At 43.8% G+C, this 13,155-nt stretch overlaps 1 protein-coding gene across 2 annotated transcripts in view; it reads right to left on the bottom strand.

Annotated features, from left to right (window-relative positions):
• Window positions 1-13,155, bottom strand: part of LOC121545169 (nidogen-2) — a 110,970-nt gene that overhangs the window by 10,366 nt on the left and 87,449 nt on the right. For both annotated transcript variants that reach the window (XM_041855617.2, XM_041855615.2), the window contains 6 exons: window positions 12,619-12,858; window positions 10,426-10,662; window positions 8,022-8,252; window positions 7,585-7,754; window positions 7,217-7,346; window positions 4,677-4,848 (listed from right to left, as the gene is read on the bottom strand). In XM_041855617.2, coding sequence (XP_041711551.1) covers window positions 4,677-4,848; window positions 7,217-7,346; window positions 7,585-7,754; window positions 8,022-8,252; window positions 10,426-10,662; window positions 12,619-12,858 — 1,180 coding nt within the window. The remainder of the gene's footprint in view (window positions 1-4,676; window positions 4,849-7,216; window positions 7,347-7,584; window positions 7,755-8,021; window positions 8,253-10,425; window positions 10,663-12,618; window positions 12,859-13,155) is intronic.

Raw genomic sequence — 13,155 nt, forward strand, 5'->3', positions numbered from 1 at the left:
TTTAGAAATGTTTTTAGAAATGCGATACTTCTTGCCACATTATCAGATATTAGAAGGAGAAATATAAGCACTCGCTATTATGTTTCAACGGTTTTTACTGACATATGGTTAGCATAAATCCAACTAATCAGACGCAATAATATCTAACATACGTTCATTCTTTATTATGAATAGGGCTTGCTTTGGTTATCTTATTACATATTATCCACAAAATCATTGGGCATAGCAATAACCTACACTGAACAAAAATATAAACGCAACCTGCAACAATTTCAAAGATTTTGGAAATCAGTCAATTGTAATGAATAAATGAGGCCCTAATCTATGGATTTCACATGACTGGGCAGGTGCGCAGCCATGGGTGAGCCAAGCCCACCCACTGGGGAGCCAAGCCCACCCACTGGGGAGCCAAACCCAGCCAATCAGAATGAATTTTTCCCCACAAAAGGGTTTTATTACAGACAGAAATACTCCTCAGCACCCATGGCACCCTTTACATGTTGCGTTTATATTTTTGTTCAGTGTAAATAACAAAAGAAGACGGATCGCTTGAGTTACTCCAGAGCGAACCTAAGTCAAAGTATTTAGGAGAAAGGCCAGGTCTTTGGACGTGACTTTGGTGTAATTCTGCTTCGCATGATTGCGATTCATGATTAACCATGTGTTTTATGATTTCTGAGGCTGGACATACACACGTGCACCCACCCACAGCCAATCCCTCTACCAGACATAAACCCAGAATATTTTATGTATGGTAAACATCTGCAAAGACACACGCAAACACACACATACATTTCTGCTGACACAAACACACAAGCCTAAATCCTAAATACACATACACAAAAGCCATATCTCTCACTCACACTCACACTCACACTCACACACACACACACACTCACACTCACACTCACACTCACACTCACACTCACACTCACACTCACACTCACACTCACACTCACTCACACTCACACTCACACACACACACTCACACTCACACTCACACTCACACACACACACACACACACACACACACACACACACACACACACACACACACACACACACACACACACACACAGTACACACACACACACACACACACGTGCACTTGTAGCTGTGCTGATTGCTGATCCTGTGGGCCGAGCAGAGCGGGCCAGCAGTTCTTCCAGATGTGGAGTGGAATGGGGCTTAGATAGACAGACAGGCTCAGAATGTGTGGTTCCTTAGAGGGAGAGCGGGAGGGGGGAGTGTGAGAGAGGGAGAGCGGTTGCTTTGGCAATAAGTAGGTAAGTAAGTAAGCCTTGTCCAAGCCAGAATGGTCCTTAGGGCAAGAGCCTATCTCCTGTTTCTGTAGTGTGAGACATCTGGACAGGACACTCCTCCTGTCAGTTTGGCAATGCAACTATGTACACTACATGACCAAAAGTGTGTGGATACCTGCTCGCCGAATGTCTCATTCCAAAATCATGGGCTTTAATATGTAGTTGGTCCCCCCTTTGCTGCTATAAAAGTCTCCACTCTTCTGGGAAGGCTTTCCACTAGATGTTGGAAAATTGCTGCGGGGACTTGCTTCTATTCAGCCACAAGAGCATTAGTGAGGTCGGGCACTGATGTTGGGCAATTAGGCCTGGCTCACAGTCGGCGTTCCAATTCATCCCAAAGGTGTTCGATGGGGCTGAGGTCAGGGCTCTCTGCAGGCAAGTTCTTCCACACCGATCTCGACAAACCATTTCTGTATGGACCTCACTTCGTGGTCCTCTGTAGCTCAGCTGGTAGAGCACGGCGCTTGTAACGCCAAGGTAGTGGGTTCGATCCCCGGGACCACCCATACACAAAAATGTATGCACGCATGACTGTAAGTCGCTTTGGATAAAAGTGTCTGCTAAATGGCATATTATTATTATATTATTGTGCACGGGTGTATTGTCATGCTGAAACAGGAAAGGGCCTTCCCCAAACTGTTGCCACAAAGTTGGAACCACAGAATCGTCTAGAATGTCATTGTATGCTGTAGCTTTAAGATTTCCCTTCACTGGAACTAAGGGGCCTAGCCCGAACCATATAAAACAGCCCCAGACCATTATTCCTCCTCCACCAAACTTTACAGTTGGCACTATTAATTGCGGCAGGTAGCGTTCTCTTGGCATCCGCCAAACCCAGATTCGTCCGTCGGACTGTCAGATGGTGAAGCGTGAATCATCACTCTAGAGAATGCGTTACCACTGCTCCAGACTCCAATGGCGGTGAGCTTTACACCACTCCAGCCGACGCTTGGTATTGCGCATGGAGATCTTAGGCTTGTGTGCTCCCGACGAACAGTTCTTGTGCTGACGTTGCTTCCAGAGGCAGCTTGGAACTCGGTAGTGAGTGTTGCAACCGAGGACAGATGATTTTTACGCGCTTCAGCACTCGGCTGTCACGTTCTGTGAGCTTGTGTGGCCTACCACTTCGCGGCTGAGCCATTGTTGCTCCTAAACATTTCCACTTCACAATAACAGCACTTACAGTTGACCGTGGTAGCTCTATCAGGGCAGAAAAATTACGATCTGATGGTGCCATGTTGAATGTCACTGAGCTCTTCAGTAAGGCCATTCTACTGCCAATGTTTGTCTATGGAGATTGCTTGGCTGTGTGCTCGATTTTATACACCTGTCAGCAACGGACGTGGCTGAAACAGCCGAATCCACTAATTTGAAGGGGTGTCCACATACTTTTGTATATATAGTTTTTACATTCGTCATGCTAATAAAACATTTAGAATTGAATTGAGATAGAGAAGGACAGAGATGGGGAGAGACAGGGCCAGTATAGATATCTTGATTTTTCCCTTCAGTTGTCCCTATCTCAACTAATTTCTCTACCTCCCTCTCTATCTCCTTGATTTTGTCTCTGTTTCCATCTGTCTCTTTCTTTCCCTCTTTTGCCTTCTCCTTCATGGGTTGTCTCCATCCTCTGTCAGACTTAGTGTACGTCCCCAATGGCACCCTATTCCCTATACACTGAGTGTACAAAATATTAAGGACACCTGTTCTTTCCATGACATGAACTAACCAGGTGAATCCAGGTGAAAGCTATGATCCCTTATTGATGTCACTTGTTGAATCCACTTTAATCAGTGTAGATAAAGGGGAGGAGACAGGTTAAAGAAGGATTTTTAAGCCTAGAGACAATTGAGACATGGATTGTGTATGTGTGCCACTCAGAGGGTGAATGGGCAAGACAAAAGATTTAAGTGCCTTTGAACGAGGTATGATAGTAGGTGCGAGGCTCACCGGTTTGTGTCAAAAACCGCAATGCTGCTGGGTTTTTCACACTCAACAGTTTCCCATGTGTATCAAGAATGGTCCACCACCCAAAGGACATCCAGCCGACTTGACACAACTGTGGGAAGCATTGGAGTCAACATGGACCAGCATCCCTGTGGAACGCTTTCGACCCCTTGTAGAGTCCATGCCCTGATGAATTGAAGCTGTTCTGAGGGCAACTCAATATTAGGAAGGTGTTCCTAATGTTTGGTATACCCAGAGCTCTATGGACCCTGGTCAAAAGTAGTACACTATATAGGGAATAAGGGTGCCATTTGGGACACAACCCAGCCTTCCTCTGCCCTCCTCAGTGAGTGTTGATGTGCAGAGAGCGTATTGTCAGTAATGCAGCTCTAGCTATGCAGCACATCACAGGAGACAGGAAGACAGCCGGGCCACAGGAAATGAAGCCTAATTAACGTGCTATTAACTGAAGGAGAAGGGAAACGCCCAGAAACACACACATGCTGATGCAAAGGCATACACATTAGAGAAAAGACAAACACACGCACACTCACAGATGTAAAAAAACAACAACAACACACACTTAAGACACGCATTCACTTAAAGACACGCACACGCACACACACTTAAAGACCCCCCCCCCACACACACACACACACAACCTGGATCTGACAGGGTAGGGTAGCCTGCTCTTAAGGGACCACCTGAAGTACACTTCTTGCCTCAGAAGATATATCTTAGTGAGGCTGGGTTTTGTTTGGAGCTGATGAGGTTATCCAGAAAAACCTGTGACCCTTGACCTTAGGGTCACCCGAGGCCGCTCTTGTCTCATTAACATGAGTTAGATAGTGTCCCAAATGGCACCCTATTCCCTACATAGTGCACTACTTTTCACCAGGACCCTATGGGCCCTAAACAACAGTAGTGCAATATATAGAGAATAGGGTGCCATTTGGGACGCAGTCTTAGATTAGAGTGGGAGTTTGAAAACATCCACCTCCAGTTCTGTTTTGATTTCTTCCAGTTACCCTAGCTCGTCAAACGCCGGCCTTTCCGCGGAACACTTGATGACTTTCGGGGAAATCAACTTTAGGTCAGAGATGTTATTATGATGTTGTGAAAGCAGCGGTGCAGTAACTGAACTCAGAACATAAGACAGCCATGGCCGAGAGTCACTGCTATGTAGAAAACCAACCAGAACATTCTCAAAAAGTGATGTTTTATTCTAGAGTAAAAAAGTGGGAATAGTAGACATGCACACTTAACTGAAATACTGTAAAACCTCAAATATTGGGAGTGCACATCAATGTGCATGTACACTTTCTTTATTACATGATGTATTTTTGTGTTATTGTGCACACCCCTGTGAGAGATTTTGACATGACCAACTTAAAACCTCAACCTTACCCAGTGGAAGAGTCCACTATGATAGCACGGGGGTTGACCATGTCGGTGTCGAAGAGAGTCTGTCTCCCGCTGCCGTCCAGGTTAGCACGTTCGATCTTGTCCGGCGTGCTATCCACCCAGAACATGGCCCTGCGCACCACGTCCACCGCCAAGCCCTCTGGACTGGTCAGACCTAAGGACAATGGACAGTCATAAAGGTTATTCAGTTGAACATAGTAAATACCTGAAATGTAAACGTAGTAGTCAGTTATCTGTGAATATATATATATATATATATATATATATATATATATATATATAAAGCTGATAAATCAAATTGTCAGAGGGAAGAAAAAAAACCATTGTGAAATAATGCTTTTTAGCCTATTCATTGATGGAAATACCAGTTGATGGAAATACATGCTTATAGGCCTATGGGTTCATTTGCATAATTTAGTGGAATTAAATTGCTGCGTGTGTATATTTGTTATGTATCTTATTTATCACACTCGCACAGCATACAGATGCAGTCATTGTGCAACAATTCTAAATGTAATCGTGTGTTAAAAATATTTTTGGTGCCACGATTAAAAAGAGCTACTATTTTTATTTCTCGACTGGTAATTGAAATGCGCTTCCCATTCGCCATTCAAATGCATAGGCAACGGAATGCAGGCTTCATCAGCGCGTCACACACCACTTTGCAATGTCCTGGAGGTAGTATGCATTTTGAAAACATATAGCTGTTTTACTACATATTATGAGTCATGTTTTACCTTGCTTCAAAGTAGCCTAAGCAAAATCCGACCATATCCATGGAGGCAATTATTTTATAAAGACGTCCATATGCTATTGAAACCAGTAGCCTATTTCTCTCATGTTCTATTGGTTTTCAACATTCTTTCATTGTCCGGTAGCCAAATGCACATTTGCGCGTCTCCTACTGCCTTGTGTGCATTGCTGCGCTAATAATGTTAAGAAATAATAGTTTATCAACATTTTAAGCTAAACGTTCTGATCTGTTGCATCAGATTCATTGCCTTTTAAACTTGTTTTTTTGCTTTTGTATGTAGCCTAGGCCTGCTGGTTGTATGAATTTGGGATCTATCGTCACACAACTGTCCCAGAGTCTGTTTGGGCTATTTCTTTCTCAACAAGCTGACCAATAGAATAGGTCAACTGTTCTACTATAGGGTATAGTAGATTGACATAGGCTCATAGGCGGTGTGTCGATAAGGCTAGGGGAAGCTTTCCCTAAGTAAATTGAATTAAATTGCCAAAATTATATAGCCTAATTAGCCTACTCCTGTCTATACAGAAATAAATAAAATAATTCAAAATAGGCTACTAAAGCATGATTTGGCCAGAGGATCATTAGCCTTAAAAAGTTGTGGAAAGGCAGCATGCACAATTTAGGCAGAGAGTGCGGCAAATACCTAATAGATTATTGTTGAGTTGCGACTGTCAGTGAAAAGTAGAGCCAGGCATATAGCAATATCTCAAAATTAAATCACAGAAAAACATAGTTTGGAAAGCAAATGGCTGTAAAGAGAAGACAATGAAAATACTCTAATCTGTCTTTTAGTTAACAAAATTCTCAATGTAATTGAGAGAACAACAGTAGCCCTATAGCCTATTTTATTGGCACCAGCCGAGAGCATCGGCCATACCGTGAGGGAAAAAAGTATTTGATCCCCTGCTGATTTTGTACGTTTGCCCACTGACAAAGACATGATCAGTCTATAATTTTAATGGAGTGGCCTAGCCAGTCTCCAGATCTCAACCCCATAGAAAATCTTTGGAGGGAGTTGAAAGTCCGTGGCTGGGTCTTTCAGCATGACAATGATCCCAAACACACCGCCCGGGCAACGAAGGCTTCGTAAGAAGCATTTCAAGGTCCTGGAGTGGCCTAGCCAGTCTCCAGATCTCAACCCCATAGAAAATCTTTGGAGGGAGTTGAAAGTCCGTGTTGCCCAGCGACAGCCCCAAAACATCACTGCTCTAGAGGAGATCTGCATGGAGGAATGGGCCAAAATACCAGCAACAGTGTGTGAAAACCTTGTGAAGACTTACAGAAAACGTTTGACCTGTGTCATTGCCAACAAAGGGTATATAACAAAGTATTGAGAAACTTTTGTTATTGACCAAATACTTATTTTCCACCATAATTTGCAAATACATTCATAAAAAATCCTACAATGTGATTTTCTGGATTTTTTTTCCTCATTTTGTCTATCATAGTTGACGTGTACCTATGATGAAAATTACAGGCCTCTCTCATCTTTTTAAGTGAGAGAACTTTCACAATTGGTGGCTGACTAAATACTTTTTTTCCCCACTGTAAAGTGTAGTAGAATTGCATGAAATGTGTTTTTCCCGTGCAATGAAAGAAGAAACGTATCTGATATAGCCTATAGCCCAGGCCTCTACGCTATACGCGCTCAGCCATGCATTGAACAGTCTTTTTTGCAAACAGTGATTGAGTTATATTATTAGCCGAAATAATAATGCAAAATGTCCGGTGCCACATTTTCATAATGGAAACCCTGGTGTGAGTGTACCTGTGTTGATGAGAGTCTCAGGATCGGCCCCAGGCTCCAGTTTGGCTCTGTTGATGGTCCTGCCTGCCAGGTCGGTCCAGTACACCTTCTTCTCCCTGCAGTCATAGTCGATGCCCACCACAATGGAGCCCTGTGGAGACACACATACATTTTACACTTAGACTTACAATCTACCAGTTCAACACAGTGACACAAAACCATATGAATCTACAGTGGTGAGTGCCGTGAACTTCACTTAAGGCCTAGAAAGAACACAGAAATTGTGAATGGCTGACATACAATGAGACATTCCTAGCTGTTCAATAGTACAAACTCTAGATTAAGCTCTTGTAAGGACTAGTATGGAGTGGCCTAGTGTTCTTCCTTACATGCAGAGCCAGTAGTGTAGAGGAGCGTTCCGAGTCCATGAGTGTGCCATTGAGAGGCAGTGCCCCAATCTGCTGTCCCTGGGCGTACAGGAGGGAGGTGCCTGAGGGGGGCGGGGTCACATCAGGGCGAGGCAGAGGGTGCATGGTGGGAGGGGCTACAGTGGGGATACCTGGAGGGGGGTGGGTGAGAAGAAGGAAGAAAGTCAGGATAAAACATTGACAGATGGTACTGTATTAGAAGTTGTTAATTAACCTACCTGTGTAGATAACTAACTAACTAACTAAATGATACCTCACATTATCATAATTCAAATGTTCATCCCAAACCTCAAATTCACATCAACAAATGTTTATCCAGTTTAAGATACATGTCACAGATTAGCATTCAACATTTAATCCTACAATTTGAAAATGTGAAAAGATGTAACGTTACTCACAGGCAGGCTTGACCACGTCGTGCGAGCGCGTCCCGGCCACCTCGCGGCCGTCCCGGTCCACACACCAGCAGTAGCTGCTGTCGCCGTAGCACTGGATGGGGTTGAACTGACCCTGGGGGTCGCACTGGGGCAGGTAGTGGTGAGGCTCGGGCTTGCCCCCGTAGTGATCCACCAGGCTGGCCCGCCAACGCTCGCACACCGTCTCCGGCCGCTGGGTAGGGGGCACTACCGCTGAGGGAGAGAGGGGGACAGAGGGAGAGGGCACATGGTTCATGTACAGTAAGTAGGGCTAGGAGAAACTATTTTTGTATTGAATGAATTCACTTTATTTGGATAAGCCCAAATAGGTGGTTTATAGATGTTCAGTAGATGTTCAACTAACTGTCAGCAACATTTCAACTAACTAACTACTACAAACCCTAACCTTAACCTAAACTTAACCCTAACTAAAACCCTAATCTTAACCTTTACCCTAACCTTAAACCGAACTGTAACCCTGGCAAACGGTTGCATATCAACAGAGTTGCAGTTGATAGTTTGTTGATAGTGTGAGCATCTATAGATCATCTATAGGGGACGAGCCAAATAAAGTGTCACTGAAAGTAATTAGTTCTGTCCTCCTGCACCAAGGGTACCGTGTGGCTCAGTTGGTAGACCATGGCGCTTGAAACGCCAGAGTTGTGGGTTTGATTCCCACGGGGGACCAGTCTGAGAATGTATGAACTCACTACTGCTAAATGACTAAAATGTCGATCATCAAATCATCACGTCGGGACACCAATTGATCATCGAATGATGACCAAAGCTTCAAAGTATGTGGATGGTTCGTACACTCTTCTTTCACATGGTCCTTTCTATGACTAAGTAAGCTGTTATGCCCGAGTTCCAATGTGTTATCTTCAACACTTGCAGTAAATCCAACTGCATGCACAGTCAACAGTTCCACTTCAAAATCTAAATTTTCCTGACAAGGAAAAGCGAACTAATAAGAAAAACAGACTAAAGTTTGACGCAATGTGAGCTCTAAAGACTATGGGCTCGATTCAATCAGATCCGCTTTAGCCAACACTGCATAGCGGTTGTTTTGGCGCTATCGACGTGGAACACCTCATTATTTTGTCTAAATTATTTTTCAATTTGAGCATAATTATTTCTATATATCCTACACTTTCTCATTCTGAACTTCTAACGCATGTGGCTTCGTGACAATGATCTAAAGAGCAGCTGCTCACCAACGCAGTTCCACCTCCGACATGCCAAATCATCTGCTATGCGGGTGTCTGCTATCGCCGGTTAATGCTTGATCTTATTGAATCTAGGCCTATGTTTGAAAATGCATGCTGTATTACTAACCTACCTAGCTCACATTGTGACAAGTCGGTCTTTGAAGACGAGACAATATTATAAACAACTGTGGTCAGGGGTTAATTCTCCAGGAATGTGTTAATAGCCAGAGTCAAGCATAGTGCTTCATGAGTAATGCGTACATTTAGACTGTGAAACGTTATATGACTCTGGTAGAAATCCCCCATTGCACTTTTAAGGGCCGTCCAATGGCTGTGGACAAACACACACTCCAGCGTGGTATGTCCGACCCCTTACACACACATCAGTCTCTTTCACACACAAGCACACCTGTACACACGCTCGCACGCACGCACACACACACTCACCCCCTCCCTTGTCACCTACCCACGTATACATTCTTATGGATTTTCAAGTGTTTACTTTATCAAATCCACCTTGATAACATGCTTTCAGGTGCACTTAAAACATACCACTTTAGGTTAAACGGCCAAGTCCAAAAATAATATATATCTCTGAAACTGTTAAAAACAACATCAAACCGAAAGTTCTCTTTTTTTCCAACTCAAGAGTCCTACACGGACACAAAAAGTATGTTTTTTGTGACGTGGGAGAGAAGAGCATACATTGGGCACAGTGTAGAAGACGCAGGGTGTTTCGGCAGGAAAACCATGGGCGAACCACATCACTGACCTACCTCCTCCGCCTAACATATGATCACCTAAAAATATAGACCTGACTGCATGACTTGGCACCATTTACTCGGTTCAAATGAAAGTGATTACTCATATGCAATGACGAGCTGAGCTGGGGCTTTACAGGGCGTAACACATTATTGGTGCCTAATCTTTATATGATCCCATTTTGTTTAGCTGTATTACACAGCAACAGTGTCTGCTGCCTGGCTTTAATTCTAAACCTAGAGAAAATCTTTAAGTGTGTCTGAGCTGGCCACATGAGGCGGATTGCATTGCAGCATGAACCTCCAGGTGTGTGTGTGTGCTCTTGCAATTGGTGGTGTTTATGCATGTGTATTAGTGTATACAGGTGTGTTGTGTGTACGTCAAATATATGCACAACACACGTAAACTCCTCTCACCTGGTTCGTCACAGTTAGGTTGCGAAGTACCGGGTGGTTTCCTGGTCCCTGCCCTCTCCTGCCCCCTGCTGTCCACACACCAGCAGTGTCCTGTAGAACCGTGGCACTGCAGGGCTCTGTACTGGCCCTGTTCATCACACTGTGGGACAAAGGCCCCACCAACGTTCCCCTCAGGAATGGTTGTCTGCAGACTGTCTCTCTGGTGTTCACATTGAGTCTTGGGCCTCTCAGGGTGATCTGTAGAGGCAGGTAAGGGGTTATTGACAGTTGTAACTCTACTAGCTTAAACTCACATGCTTGCAATTGCCTGGCCAGAATGTGAAAATATTTACTTGAGTGGGAAAAATTAGGCACATGCCATCTTAATGACGTCATTGTCTGGTGTAAATTGTTTTTCGGATTGACACAACGTCATATAGAGTGAGGGAAAAAAGTATTTGATCCCCTGCTGATTTTGTACGTTTGCCCACTGACAAAGACATGATCAGTCTATAATTTTAATGTTAGGTTTATTTGAACAGTGAGAGACAGAATAACAACAAAAAAATCAAGAAAAACGCATGTCAAAAATGTTATAAATTGATTTGCATTTGAATGAGGGAAATAAGTATTTGACCCCTCTGCAAAACATGACTTAGTACTTGGTGGCAAAACCCTTGTTGGCAATCACAGAGGTCAGACGTTTCTTGTAGTTGGCCACCAGGTTTGCACACATCTCAGGAGGGATCTTTTCCCACTCCTCTTTGCAGATCTTCTCCAAGTCATTAAGGTTTTGAGGCTGACGTTTGTCAACTCGAACCTTCAGCTCCCTCCACATATTTTCTATGGAATTAAGGTCTGGAGACTGGCTAGGCCACTTGGCCGTGTGTTTTGGGTCATTGTCATGCTGAAATACCCATCCACGACCCATTTTCAATGCCCTGGCTGAGGGAAGGAGGTTCTCACCCAAGATTTGACGGTACATGGCCCTGTCCATAGTCCCTTTGATGCGGTGAAGTTGTCCTGTCCCCTTAGCAGAAAAACACCCCCAAAGCATAATGTTTACACCTCCATGGTTGACGGTGGGGATGGTGTTCTTGGGGTCATAGGCAGCATTCCTCCTCCTCCAAACACGGCGAGTTGAGTTGATGCCAAAGAGCTCGATTTTGGTCTCATCTGACCACAACACTTTCACCCAGTTCTCCTCTGAATCATTCAGATGTTCATTGGCAAACTTCAGACAGCCCTGTATATGTGCTTTCTTGAGCAGGGGGACCTTGCGGGCGCTGCAGGATTTCTATCCTTCACGGCGTAGTGTGTTACCAATTGTTTTCTTGGTGACTATGGTCCCAGCTGCCTTGAGATCATTGACAAGATCCTCCCGTGTAGTTCTGGGCTGATTCCTCACCCAGATTGACAGTTCTTTTGTGTTTCTTCCATTTGCGAATAATCGCACCAACTGTTGTCACCTTCTCACCAAGCTGCTTGGCGATGGTCTTGTAGCCCATTCCAGCCTTGTGTAGGTCTACAATCTTGTCCCTGACATCCTTGGAGAGCTCTTTGGTCTTGGCCATGGTGGAGAGTTTGGAATCTGATTGATTGATTGCTTCTGTTGACAGGTATCTTTTATATAGGTAACAAGCTGAGATTAGGAGCACTCCCTTTAAGAGTGTGCTCCTAATCTCAGCTCGTTACCTGTATAAAAGACACCTGGAGGCCAGAAATCTTTCTGATTGAGAGGGGGTCAAATACTTATTTCCCTCATTAAAATGCAAATCAATTTATAACATTTTTGACATGCGTTTTACTGTATTTTTTTGTTGTTATTCTGTCTCTCACTGTTCAAATAAACCTAGCATTAAAATTATAGACTGATAATTTCTTTGTCAGTGGGCAAACGTACAAAATCAGCAGGGGATCAAATACTTTTTTCCCTCAATGTAACCACATTACAACCAACTGGACTCTGTTATGTCCAGGTAAAGATGGCTATTTCATGACAACATCAAGACATCTTTTGGTTGTTATTACCAGATTACAACCAGTATACAACCTGACCATGACATCATAAAAGACGTCAATTTATTGTAACCAGTTTTGCTCACTGGTTATAGTTAGTTATTCGGAACAAACAAATACCCTTTACAGACGATTTTACAGATACAACATGGATATTACTGTTATTATCCGTAATGTGTTTAGCATTAAACTCACCTGGTTCATTACAGTTAGGCTGGCCAGTGCCGGGTCCTTTCCTGGTCCCTGCTCTCTCCTGCCCCCTGCTGTCCACACACCAGCAGTGTCCTGTAGAACCGTGGCACTGCAGGGCTCTGTATTGACCCTGCTCATCGCACTCAGGCACAAACACCCCCACGATAGGGTACCCCTCAGGACTGGTTGTCTGGACACGGTCTTTATACTGCTCACATTGAGTCTTGGGCCTCTCAGGACGATCTGTAGAGACAGGTAAGGGGTTAAACCAGGTAACTGATCAATCCAATCATACCTTGCAAAAAATTGGTTGTGGTGGTATTTCCGGTACAAAATACTAACTTGGTAAAACGAAATTTCCTCAAATGTTCTAATATGTCAAAGCAATGGATTATACATTTAATTCTGGTAGTAAATGTTTATGCTTACGCCTTGAGTCAAGGTGTTTGCTTTATTATTGTTTACTACATGTGGTAGAATGCTAGCTATTGTCTTTGGTAGCTAGTGCAAAAGCTAGCACAGATGCGTAAACCGGAGCTA

Source organism: Coregonus clupeaformis, chromosome 29 (assembly GCF_020615455.1).
Source record: "Coregonus clupeaformis isolate EN_2021a chromosome 29, ASM2061545v1, whole genome shotgun sequence".
NCBI classification, from domain to species: Eukaryota; Metazoa; Chordata; class Actinopteri; order Salmoniformes; family Salmonidae; genus Coregonus; species Coregonus clupeaformis.